General features: G+C 46.0%; 1 protein-coding gene across 1 annotated transcript; it reads right to left on the bottom strand.

Annotated features, from left to right (window-relative positions):
* Positions 1-10,201: 10,201 nt before the first annotated feature.
* Positions 10,202-12,844, bottom strand: FMC1 (formation of mitochondrial complex V assembly factor 1 homolog). Its single transcript, XM_068242670.1, has 2 exons — positions 12,643-12,844; positions 10,202-10,556 (listed from the first exon to the last, which is right to left on the bottom strand). Exons 1-2 carry the CDS (start codon positions 12,772-12,774, stop codon positions 10,353-10,355), a joined length of 336 nt encoding a protein of 111 aa, XP_068098771.1. The 5' UTR covers positions 12,775-12,844; the 3' UTR covers positions 10,202-10,352.
* Positions 12,845-13,234: the final 390 nt, after the last annotated feature.

Here is a 13,234-nt window from a genome sequence, read left to right as displayed (position 1 = left end):
GAAATCCCATCATGCTTTTCACAGCATCGGGGGAAAAATGCCCAGGCAGATTTCTTTGATGGGGCAGAGCTTAGCTTGTGCAGCTAAAAATGAGCCTTAGGTAAGAAAAACAAAGTTCTGATGCCGTGAAACTGTTAAAGAAACACCAAGCCTTTTCAGTGCTGCTGCTGAGTAGATTTTTAGTCTGGAGGTCCACTTTAATTTTCACTTTTATTTTTCAGTTCGGGTTTGCTGTAACCTCCCTAGCGGTAAGGACGAGCGTGACTCATCCAACAAAAACATGCTGAAATCATTATCAAGTCAGGCTCATCCATGCCGCCAAGAAGATTTCTAGCTGCTCTGCCCTGCCGACTCCACTTTTTTAACTTCTATGGGATTCCCTAGGATGGCTGGATGCCTGTCGGTACACTGTGGGTAGTGATCTGTGCTATCCACAGTGTGCCAACAAAGCATCCAGCCATCCTAGGGAACCCACGTGGAGCCGGCGGGGCAGAGAAGTTGCAGCGGCCTACCTGCAGCCATCTGCCCCTCAGCGATCACTTGCCTGCATTGAACCCCCCTCAGCAATCCCGCAACGTCTTCTCTTTCCTGCAGCAATCTCCCCTCCTTCCCTCCAATGCCATCACCATTTTCCCCACGCCTTCACCCCCCCCCCCCCCCAGATCCCTGGCGCTTGCTGGAAAAGAGGTCTTACTCAAAGTTGCCGAATTCCAATGGCAATCACAGATCCTCCACTGCTGCGTACAGCTCCATCTATGGTCTACAGTACCCGGACGCAGCTTGATGACATCATCAAGCCGTGTCACGGTACTGTAGACAATAGATGGAGCTGTATGCGTTGGGGGAGGTTCTGTGCTTGCCGCTGGACTGAGGCCACGGTGAGTATATCCTCTTTCCTGCAGAGCACTGGGGATAACTGGGGCACCTCCAGCTGGCTACACCTATACCTGGCTACTTATACTGTGGCACCTGCAGCCGGCTACATATACTGGCAGTACCTATACCTGGTTTCATATACTGAGGCACCTTCAGCTGGCTACATATATTGGTGGCATCTATACCTGGCTACTTATACTACAGCACCTATAGCTGGCTACATATACTGGCGGTACCTATAGCTGGCTACCTATACTGCGGCATCTATAGCTGGCTACCTATACTACAGCATCTATAGCTGGCTACCTATACTGGGAGGGGGAGGGGGGGGGTAAATACTGCATCACAAATGTTTTCGAGCTCACAGGTGGGGGGTGCAATTTTACACCCTCCCTCCCATTTAGCCTAGAAACTGCCGATTGGAAGCTTAGCTTCCAATGCACACTCTGCATCACGCACATGGGAGAGACTTGGTGGCTCTTATACTCACCATTGGTGGGCAGCACGGTGGCGTAGTGGTTAGCTCTCTCGCCTTGCAGCGCTGGGTCCCTGGTTCGAATCCCAGCCAGGGCACTATCTGCAAAGAGTTTGTATGTTCTCTCCGTGTCTGTGTGGGTTTCCTCCGGGCACTCCGGTTTCCTCACACATTCCAAAAACATACATATAAATTAATTGGCTCCCCCTAAAAAACTGGCCCTAGACTACAGTACTTACGCTACATAATATAGACATATGGCAATGGTAGGGATTAGATTGTGAGCTCCTTTGAGGGACAGTTAGTGACAAGATATATATATAAATACATACATACACACTGTACAGCGCTGTGTAATATGTCGGCGCTATATAAATACTAAATAATAAAAAATAATTGGTGAGCTGATCCCTCGTCGCGTACCTCTCATAGCTTCCCCAGCATCTTCTTCCATGTCTCTCGGCAGATTTGCTTCTCCCTCGGCAATGACATGTCCCTCGGCGATCGGTGGTGATGACACCAGGGTCACACAGCGTCATCAACATCTGGCAGCAAACATTTTTTTATTATTATTGAATTCAATACAATAATCTGTATTGAATTCAATATTAAAAAAAAATTACAAAAAAAAATGCTTGAAAGTTATTGGAAATTAATTGAACTACTTTTTGCACAGAAATCCTGGGGAAATTGAACGCCAGGGAGGTTAAAGTGACTCAGAGCTGAATTAAAAAGTTTATACATACCTAGTGTTTCCTCCATCCCCACACCGTCGTCCTCCGCTGCCCGCAGCTTCTGGAACCGGATCCCATCACTTCCATCAGTCGGAGCCAGTCTAACGTAAGAGAAGAGCGCGGTTTACGTATGTCTCCAGCAGCTGCTGGATCCCTAATCCCCCATTAGGAGATGTACTATACTAATCTACATTCCAAGACTATAAATGGATCGGACCGATCCATTTCCAAAGTCTTACCAGTGTATGCCTCCTACCTGTTTTGGTAATTTACAGATCTGTTAAGATTAATAATATGTATTGTAGGTGACAATGACATAGGAAACAGGTATTTTACACTGCATTTTACCCTTTTCAAATTTACATCTTATATGTGTACATATATTTTAAAAGAATTTGTGATAATGGTACTCTGAGAAGAAATATTACACATAAAGAGGAAATGTCACTCCCTGAAAAAGATGTATACAAAAGATGCTGACCAGCCTTCCTGCTCACAGTACACTTTTTTGGGAGTTGGACGGAGCAACTGCCATTCACTAAGTGCATTTTGAAAATAAAGAAATCCCTGTGATTACATCACTAAGTGCTTTTTGAAAATAAAGAAATCCCTGTGATTACATCACTAAGTGCTTTTTGAAAATAAAGAAATCCCTGTGATTACAACTTGTAAGGAGACGGGTTAGTCCAAAACCTGTCCATTCTGTCAGATTTCTACTACCTATTGTAAGTGACAGCAACATAGGAGAAAAGTAATTTATGGCTCATTTTACTCTGGGACAGACGTACTTTTTAATTGTATATGTTTACATATATTTAAAATTTTAAGACTTTCGCGACATAGGTCCTTTACAGTAAAGCCAAGGCATTTTTTTTTGCCTGCTGGGTGATGAAAATTGAAATAAATAAAGTGTACTGAGATGGGGCCCCTGCAATAAAATATACATACCTGGACTTCCTCCTGCCTGATCACTCCCACGGAGTCATCTTCTCCCTCTCCGTTCGCCTGCAACTGGACCTAGAAAATGCATCAGTCAGGGCCAATCAGCGCATGTGCAATCCAGCCAGTAGTACTGCGCAGAACACTCCGAGCAGCGTAAACACTGTGGAAGCACGCGTGTCCGGGCATGCGCACTTGGCCCAGGCGACTTTCCGGGGCCAATTGAGGGGGAGTGAAGAGGAAGGAGAGGATGCCGTGGGAGCAATCAGGCCGGAGGAAACCCCAGGTATGTATATTTTATTGTTAATCCCCCATCTCAGGTTCACTTTACAGATGTTTTATCCTGATTCAATAAACTTTTTTTTTTCTTTGAATAAATGTCTTCCACCAGGATAACTGCAGTGCAATTTCAAAAGTACCCAGGATCGTACATGTGGCACACTGCTATACCCTTTGAGCGATTCTCCTCCTACCTACTTATTTCGCTAATTGACAGATCTGTTAGATTAATAATACGTATAGTAAGTGACAACGACATAGGAAACAGGTATTTTACACTGAATTTTACCCTTTTCCAGTTGAAAAAAAGCACCTGCTATCAACAGGAAGCCGAGGGTTAAGGTTATGTGCCGGGAAGTTCCACCACAGAAGGGTTGTGTGTGAGAGTAGGGAGAGTTTAGGTCATCATAAGATATCCGTAAATTTTACCGATATTTTACTATATGAATAAATATACTATATGAATATTCTACCACCATTATTCCTGCACCCTCCTACAGGGAAGGTCTGAGTATAATAAAAAAAAATCCACTAACCTGGGGCTTCCTCCAGCCCCTGGCAGCCGTCCTGTGCCCTCGTCGCAGTTCCGGTTGCTCAGTTGACCTCGCTAGGTTGTCTTCCAGGCCAGCTTCTCCTGCGCTTCAGCATTTGTCTCACTGCGCAGTACAGTTCGGATGACAGCGAGACTACATGAGACGCGCACTGGAACACAAGTAGGCCTTTGGTACCGGAGGGGACTCCGGGCCACCGGGGAGCGGAGCTGCGGCGGGGGCACAGGATGTTTGCCAAGGGCGGGATGAAGCCCCAGGTAAGTGGATTTTTTTAACTTTTATACTCGGATACAGGAGAGAAAAACAGAGTAATGCACCCTGTATGTATTTAGAGCGTTTAGCCTGTCTAATTCCCCCTCATTTGTGCCTAATTACAAGTTGTAATTTGATCTCTCCCCTGTCACTTGACTGCTATGGCAGATAATCTCATTTGAAAGCACAGGATGTTAACAATATGTCTGCTTCAATTGAAGGGAACCTAAACCCTAGGGAAAAAAATGAGTTTCACTTTCCTGGGGCTTTTACCAGCCCCCTGCAGCCATCCTGTGCCCTTGACGTCACTCCTGGATCCTCTGGTCTCCCACCGGCAGCTAGTTTCGTTTTTGCCGACTCAGAGTCGGCTGGCCGCCACGCGTATCATTACACGCGTTACCACGATAACAGGAAGCTATAGTGGGTGTCAACGCGTACAAAGATACATGTTGACACCCGCTATAGCATCCTGTTACTGCGGTAACGATACACGTGGCGGCCCACCGACTCCGAGTCGGCAAAAACGAAACTAGCTGCTGGCGGGGGACCAGAGGATCCAGGAGTGATATCGAGGGCACAGAATGGCTGCAGGGGGGCTGTTAAAAGCCCCAGGTAAGTGAAACTTTTTTTTCCTAGGGTTTAGGTTCCCTTTAAGCAGAAATTAGAAACACCGCAGATTTACAGTAAGCTGTAACAAAATGTGTTACTTTAACCACTTCCCGACCGCCTAACGCACAGAGGCGGCCGGGAAGTGGAGCCCTTAAGGACCGGTTCACCCACAGAGGCGGCGGTCCATTTAAGGGCATGGGCGGAGCGATCGCGTCATCCGTGACGCGATCCTCCGTCGGCGCCTGTTACCGCTCGCCCGCCGCAACATCCCGCCGGCTATACGTAAGCGCCGGCGGGATGTTAACCCCGCGATCGCCGCATACAAAGTGTATAATACACTTTGTAAAGTTTACAAAGTGTATTATACAGGCTGCCTCCTGCCCTGGTGGTCCCAGTGTCCGAGGGACCACCAGGGCAGGCTGCAGCCACCCTAGTCTGCACCCAAGCACACTGATTTCTCCCCCCCCTGCCCCAGATCGCCCACAGCACCCCTCAGACCCCCCCCCTGCCCACCCCCTAGACCCCTGTTTGCACCCAATCACCCCCCTAATCACCCATCAATCACTCCCTGTCACTATCTGTCAACGCTATTTTTTTTATCTCCCCCCCTGCCCACTGCCCCCTCCTGATCACCCCCCACCCCTCAGATTCTCCCCAGACCCCCCCCCCCCTGTGTACTGTATGCATCTATCCCCCCTGATCACCTGTCAATCACCCATCAATCACACCCTGTCACTGCCACCCATCAATCAGCCCCTAACCTGCCCCTTGCGGGCAATCTGATCACCCACCCACACCAATAGATCGCCCGCAGATCCGACATCAGATCACCACCCAAACGCAGTGTTTACATCTATTCTCTCCTCTAAACACCCACTAATTACCCATCAATCACCCCCTATCACCACCTGTCACTGTTACCCGTCAGATCAGACCCTAATCTGCCCCTTGCGGGCACCCAATCACCCGCCTACACGCTCAGATTGCCCTCAGACCCCCCCTTATCAATTCGCCAGTGCAATATTTACATCTGTTCTTCCCTGTAATAACCCACTGATCACCTGTCAATCACCCCCTGTCACTGCCACCCATCAATCACCCCCTGTCACTGCCACCCATCAATCAGCCCCTAACCTGCCCCTTGTGGGCAATCTGATCACCCACCCACACCAATAGATCGCCCGCAGATCCGACATCAGATCACCACCCAAACGCAGTGTTTACATCTATTCTCTCCTCTAAACACCCACTAATCACCCATCAATCACCCCCTATCACCACCTGTCACTGTTACCCATCAGATCAGACCCTAATCTGCCCCTTGCGGGCACCCAATCACCCGCCTACACGCTCAGATTGCCCTCAGACCCCCCTTATCAATTCGCCAGTGCATTAGTTACATCTGTTCTTCCCTGTAATAACCCACTGATCACCTGTCAATCACCCATCAATCACCCCCTGTCACTGCCACCCATCAATCACCCCCTGGCACTGCCACCCATCAATCACCCCCTGGCACTGCCACCCATCAATCAGCCCCTAACCTACCTCTTGCGGGCAATCTGATCACCCACCCACACCAATAGTTCGCCCGCAGATCCGACGTCAGATCACCTCCCAAGGGCAGTGTTTATATCTGTTCTCTACCCTAAACACCCACTAATTACCCATCAATCACCCCCTGTCACTGCTACCTATCAGATTAGACCCCTATCTGCCCCTAGGGCACTCAATCACCCGCCCACACCCTCAGAATGCCCTCAGGCCCCAGCCCTGATCACCTCGCCAGTGCATTGCTTGCATCTATTCCCCCCTCTAATCACACCTTAAAAACACCCATCAATCACCTCCTGTCACCCCCTAGCACACCTACCCATCAGATCAGGCCCTAATTTGCCCCGTGTGGGCTCCTGATCACTCGGCCAAACCCTCAGATCCCCCTCAGACCCCCTTCCGATCACCTCCCCAGTGCATTGATTGCATCTATTTTCCCCTCTAACCACCCCCTGAGACACCCATCAATCACCTCCTGTCACCCCCCTAGCACTCCTATCCATCAGATCAGGCCCAATACAACCTGTCATCTAAAAGGCCACCCTGCATATGACCGGTTCCACAAAATTCGCCCCCTCATAGACCACCTGTCATCAAAATTTGCAGATGCTTATACCCCTGAACAGTCATTTTGAGACATTTGGTTTCCAGACTACTCACGGTTTTGGGCCCGTAAAATGCCAGGGCGGTATAGGAACCCCAGAAACGGACCCCATTTTAGAAAAAAGACACCCCAATGTATTCTGTTAGGTGTATGACGAGTTCATAGAAGATTTTATTTTTTGTCAAAAGTTAGCGGAAATTGATTTTTTTTTTTTCACAAAGTGTCATATTTCACTAACCTGTGACAAAAAATAAAATCTTCTATGAACTCGCCATACACCTAACGGAATACATTGGGGTGTCTTTTTTCTAAAATGGGGTCCGTTTCTGGGGTTCCTATACCGCCCTGGCATTTTACGGGCCCAAAACCGTGAGGAGTAGTCTAGAAAACAAATGCCTTAAAATGACCTGTGATTAGGACGTTGGGCCCCTTAGCGCACCTAGGCTGCAAAAAAAGTGTCACACATGTGGTATCGCCGTACTCAGGAGAAGTAGTATAATGTGTTATGGGGTGTATTTTTACACATACCCATGCTGGGTGGGAGAAATCTCTCTGTAAATGGACAATTGTGTGTAAAAAAAAAATCAAACAATTGTCATTTACAGAGGTATTTCTCCCACCCAGCATGGGTATGTGTAAAAATACACCCCAAAACACATTATACTACATTTCCCGAGTACGGCGATACCACATGATTGGCACTTTTTTGCAGCCTAACTGCGCTAAGGGGCCCAAAGTCCAATGAGTACCTTTAGGATTTCACAGGTCATTTTTGTTTCAAGACTACTCCTCACGGTTTAGGGCCCCTAAAATGCCAGGGCAGTATAGGAACCCCACAAATGACCCCATTCTAGAAAGAAGACACCCAAACGTATTCCGTTAGGAGTATGGTGAGTTCATAGAAGATTTTATTTTTTGTCACAAGTTAGCGGAAAATGACACTTTGTGAAAAAAAACAATTAAAATCAATTTCCGCTAACTTGTGACAAAAAAATAAAAACTTCTATGAACTCACCATACTCCTAACGGAATACCTTGGGGTGTCTTCTTTCTAAAATGGGGTCATTAGTGGGGTTCCTATACTGCCCTGGCATTTTAGGGGCCCTAAACCGTGAGGAGTAGTCTTGAAACAAAAATGACCTGTGAAATCCTAAAGGTACTCATTGGACTTTGGGCCCTTAAGCGCAGTTAGGGTGCAAAAAAGTGCCACACATGTGGTATCGCCGTACTCGGGAGAAGTAGTACAATGTGTTTTGGGGTGTATTTTTACACATACCCATGCTGGGTGGGAGAAATACCGCTGTAAATGGACAATTGTGTGTAAAAAAATCAAAAGATTGTCATTTACAGAGGTGTTTCTCCCACCCAGCATGGATATGTGTAAAAATACACCCCAAAGCACATTGTACTACTTCTCCCGAGTACGGCGATACCACATGTGTGGCACTTTTTTGCACCCTAACTGCGCTAAAGGGCCCAAAGTCCAATGAGTGCTTTTAGGATTTCACAGGTCATTTTGAGAAATTTCGTTTCAAGACTACTCCTCACGGTTTAGGGCCCCTAAAATGCCAGGGCAGTATAGGTACCCCACAAATGACCCCATTTTAGAAAGAAGACACCCCAAGGTATTCCGTTAGTAGTATGGCGAGTTCATAGAAGATTTTATTTTTTGTCACAAGTTAGCGGAAATTGATTTTAATTGTGTTTTTTCACAAAGTGTCATTTTCCGCTAACTTGTGACAAAAAATAAAATCTTCTATGAACTCACCATACTCCTAACGGAATACCTTGGGGTGTCTTCTTTCTAAAATGGGGTCATTTGTGGGGTTCCTATATTGCCCTGGCATTTGAGGGGGGCCCTAAACCGTGAGGAGTAGTCTTGAAACGAAATTTCTCAAAATGACCTGTTAAATCCTAAAGGTACTCATTGGACTTTGGGCCCTTTAGCGCAGTTAGGGTGCAGAAAAGTGCCACACATGTGGTATCGCCGTACTCAGGAGAAGTAGTATAATGTGTTTTGGGGTGTATTTTTACACATACCCATGCTGAGTGGGAGAAAGTTCTCTGTAAATGGACAATTGTGTGTAAAAAAATTAACAAATTGTCATTTACAGAGATATTTCTCCCACCCAGCATGGGTATGTGTAAAAATACACCCCAAAACACATTATACTACTTCTCCTGAGTACGGCAATACCACATGTGTGGCACTTTTTTGCAGCCTAACTGCGCTAAGGGGTTCAAAGTCCAATGAGCACCTTTAGGCTTTACAGGGGTGCTTACAATTTAGCACCCCCCAAAATGTCAGGACAGTAAACACACCCCACAAATGACCCCATTTTGGAAAGTAGACCCTTCAAGGTATTCAGAGAGGGGCATGGTGAGTCCATGGCGGATTTCATTTCTTTTTGTCGCAAGTTAGAAGAAATGGAAACTTTTTTTTTTTTTTTCTCACAAAGTGTCATTTTCCGCTTACTTGTGACAAAAAATAATATCTTCTATGAACTCACTATGCCTCTCAGTGAATACTTTGGGATGTCTTCTTTCCAAAATGGGGTCATTTGGGGGGTATTTATACTATCCTGGAATTCTAGCCCCTCATGAAACATGACAGGGGGTCAGAAAAGTCATAGATGCTTGAAAATGGGAAAATTCACTTTTTGCACCAGTTTGTAAACGCTATAACTTTTACCCAAACCAATAAATATACACTGAATGGGTTTTTTTTAATCAAAAACATGTTTGTCAACATTTTTCGCACTGCATGTATACAGAAATTTTACTTTATTTGAAAACTGTCAGCACAGAAAGTTAAAAAAATCATTTTTTTTGCCAAAATTCATGTCTTTTTTGATGAATATAATAAAAAGTAAAAATCGCAGGAGCAATCAAATAGCACCAAAAGAAAGCTTTATTAGTGACAAGAAAAGGAGCCAAAATTCATTTAGGTGGTAGGTTGTATGAGCGAGCAATAAACCGTGAAAGCTGCAGTGGTCTGAATGGAAAAAAGTGGCCGGTCCTTAAGGGGTAGAAAGCCCTAGGTCCTCAAGTGGTTAAAGGTTATAATGCTGTTTTTACGCATCTTTCAGAGCAGAGAGGAAGTTCTAAGTTCAAGTCCACTTTAATCCCCCAGGAATGGTTCAAGAGAGCATGCCGAGGAATGATGGAAAACTAGGGGTTACCCTGATGCACAAAAATCAATCCGAGGATTATTACAGACTGTTGGCACTGTGGCAACATTGTCAGCTTGGTTGTATGTCAACATGAAATATAGACCAGAATGTTGAGATTTCTTTCTTCTTTGCTATTACACACAGACAAAACCAGCTTTGCACATACATAATGACAGCTTGTTTTATTTCCTTTCTACCACTGGAACAAAACAATGATCTGCTTTCAGGCTAAAAATGTCACATACATTTATATACATACATAGATTATTGCTAATTTACATGATGCAAATGACAAACAACTGTCAATTAGGCTTCCCAGCCCTTTCCGCCAGGCTGCTGTGGTAATTTGAGGCCCACAAGACTGGCAACTTCTTCAGGGGAACGCTCTCCTTTGCCATGGTATTCCTCATGAAAGATAATATGATTCTTAACACTCTGAAGAAGACACAAGTAAGTGGAGGCTTGGAAATGAAGTTCTTGTTGAGCTAAACAGAGCTTCTCGCTGGTTACCTGTGAATTTAAAATTATAATATTACAGAAGAGATAAAATTATCTACACTGAAATTTAAAGGGAAGGTCCAAGCAATTTAAAAATAAAAAATCCACTTACCTGGGGCTTCTTCCAGCCCCCTGCATCCGTCCTGTGCCCTCGCCACAGCTCCGGTGGCTCCCAGTCCCCTCCGGTGGAGATGACGACCTCGCCAGGTCGGTTTCTTCTGCGCTCCAGCATCGGGCCAGCTGGTCGCTCTGACATCATCCGGACTGTACAGCGCAGGCGCAGAACTAATGCGCCTGCGCAGTACAGCCGGGATGATGTCAGTGCCACTCAGAGCGGTTTGCACAGGCGCAGTGGACCACGGGCCATCAGAGATGAGCGGAGCTGCTGGAGGAAGCCCCAGGTAAGTGGATTTTTGCTTGGATATATCCTTTAAGATTACCTTATAGCAGACTCTGTGGTGAGGGAAGATAGCATGTTTTAGAAGGTCACATTAGCAGCCACTAGAAACATGTAAGGTGCCCATACATCTAGTGATGTATGGGCAGATCGACCAAAAGATGGATCGCTCACTGATCAGAGAGAAAACTGTTAGCTGCCCATTCACTGCAGGAAGATTGCAAATCAATTTCAGCATGAAATCTCGTGAATCGGCCTTGCGACGTCACCTGGCCGCTGTCCCCCCGGATGTTAATGTGCCCCCGGATGTTAATGTGCCCCCGGTGCAGATGCATTCAAATCTCACCTGCTCCAGCTGCTGCGAATATCCACCTTCTCCCAGTCTTGTCCGCTGCTCCCTAATAAGCACCACCATCACACACACAGCCATGTGGTGGCCACCTATAGCACATGAGTAACGAGACGTGGTAAACGAGACCTGGAGCAGCTGGACAGTCGCTGGAGCTGGTGAGATTTGAATACACAGCGGCCAGGGGTCTATCACTTTTGTTGTGCCGCACACCCGATCAAGTCAGACCAAGATTTTCTGGCAAGCTTGATTAATGCATTCGACCAATTTCAGCCCAAAATCAATCGGGCATGCTTGTTGCGGCACAGATATACATCCGATTTGATAAAATTATCGAATCGGATGGACACTTGGGCCTCAAAATCGATTGCAGTATGGCCATCTTAAAAGACGAAGAGGCAGATAGTTCACCTATCATCTGGGCACATTAGTCGTTTTCAGAACAACAATTGCCAGAATACTCCTCTACACATAAATGGCCATTACTGACACAACAAAACAAATTATCCACCTACAGTATCTCAAGAAAGCCAGTACACCTCTCATATATTAATATTTTATTATATATCTTTTCATGGGACAACAACACTGAAGATAAGAGAGATCTTTTCATGGTAGCGCTCTTTCCTTGCAGCGCTGCGTCCCCAGTTCAAATACCAGCCAGGGCACTATCTGCAAGGAGTTTGTATGTTCTCCCCATGTCTGTGTGAGTTTCCTCCGGGCACTTCAGTATTCCTCCCACATCCCAAAAACATACAGATAAGTTAACTGGTTTTTCCCCTAAATTGGCACTACACTATGATACATACACTACACATACATAAAACACATGACCATGGTAGGGATTAGAGTGTAAGCTCCTCTGATTGACAGTTAGTGACAAGACAATATACTCCATACAGCGCTGCGGAAAATGTCAGCGTCATATTATTACTAAATAATAATTTTGGTTTGAATTTTCTGATAGCAATACCTCCAATTAATTGGATAGGTTGCACTTTATGATAGTTTAAGCTATAAATAGTTGCAAGTGGTTGCAAAATATGATAAGTTGCAACATATTTCACCACATCTGTGAAAGGCATCCACAATGACAAAGGGGGGGGGGGGGGGGGGGATAGCCCTCTTTGGTAAGGAAATGCCTACTGCACCCTCCCGCCCCCAAAGCCCACACATTTTCTGAAGCTAGGAGCACCCAGGTGCTCGTGTGAGCCCTTACACTAATTAGTTATAATAACATAAAAGCGTAGCCTGCAGATAAGCTACTAGCAGAGTGACTAAAGAGGCTAATGTGCAGCGGCTGTCACTCTCATCGCAAAGTTACACGACAAAAAGCCGGCCAGGACGCTTACCTGGTTCTTCCGGTACTGCTCCCGGATGTATTTACATGCCGCCGTGTTTCTGTACCGATCTGCACCGTGGAACTGACGTAGTTCGCGCAAAAGGCTACGAAATGTGTGTAATGAGCTGCCAAGGGCCGCCATATCTGACCGTGGTGCTGGGATCAGGGACAATGTAAGGCCAAAGCAGGAATAATCGAGATCAGAGTGAATGATATTGCAGCACATGTAACTGACGCGAGCTCCACTTAGTGGACACATGTATACACTACACGCGAACTAAATGGGAAGTCCGGATCTTTTCAAGGATTCGGATCATTGAAAAGATCTGGATTTTTGATCCGAATCTTTGAATAATTTTATTAGGGAAGCATTCAGGGGGTGAAATGACTAAGCAGGACAGGACTTTCCCTGCAGTGGACAGAGAAGGGGAGGGGGTGGACAGACAGAGAAGGGGAGATGGTGGACAGAGAAAGGCCGGACAGAGAAGGGAGGAGGTGGACGAAGAGGGGAGAGCAGAAATGTTTTTTGCACACATTACCCACATGTTGCAATCATATGCTTTAAATATATTTCACCTATATGTTCATCTGTATACTTTAAA

The sequence above is a fragment of the Hyperolius riggenbachi genome, chromosome 6 (genome assembly GCF_040937935.1).
Source record: "Hyperolius riggenbachi isolate aHypRig1 chromosome 6, aHypRig1.pri, whole genome shotgun sequence".
NCBI lineage: Eukaryota > Metazoa > Chordata > Amphibia > Anura > Hyperoliidae > Hyperolius > Hyperolius riggenbachi.
The sequence above is the reverse complement of the archived record's forward strand: the minus strand, read 5'-3'. Positions and strand labels throughout refer to the sequence as shown.

Coding starts and splice junctions, on each gene's coding strand:
- FMC1 (XM_068242670.1), bottom strand. CDS start 12,774: ATGGCGGCCCTTGGCAGCTCATTACACACATTTCGTAGCCTTTTGCGC. Junction 10,557..12,642: donor AGCAGTACCGGAAGAACCAG/GTAAGCGTCCTG, acceptor TTAAATTCACAG/GTAACCAGCGAGAAGCTCTG.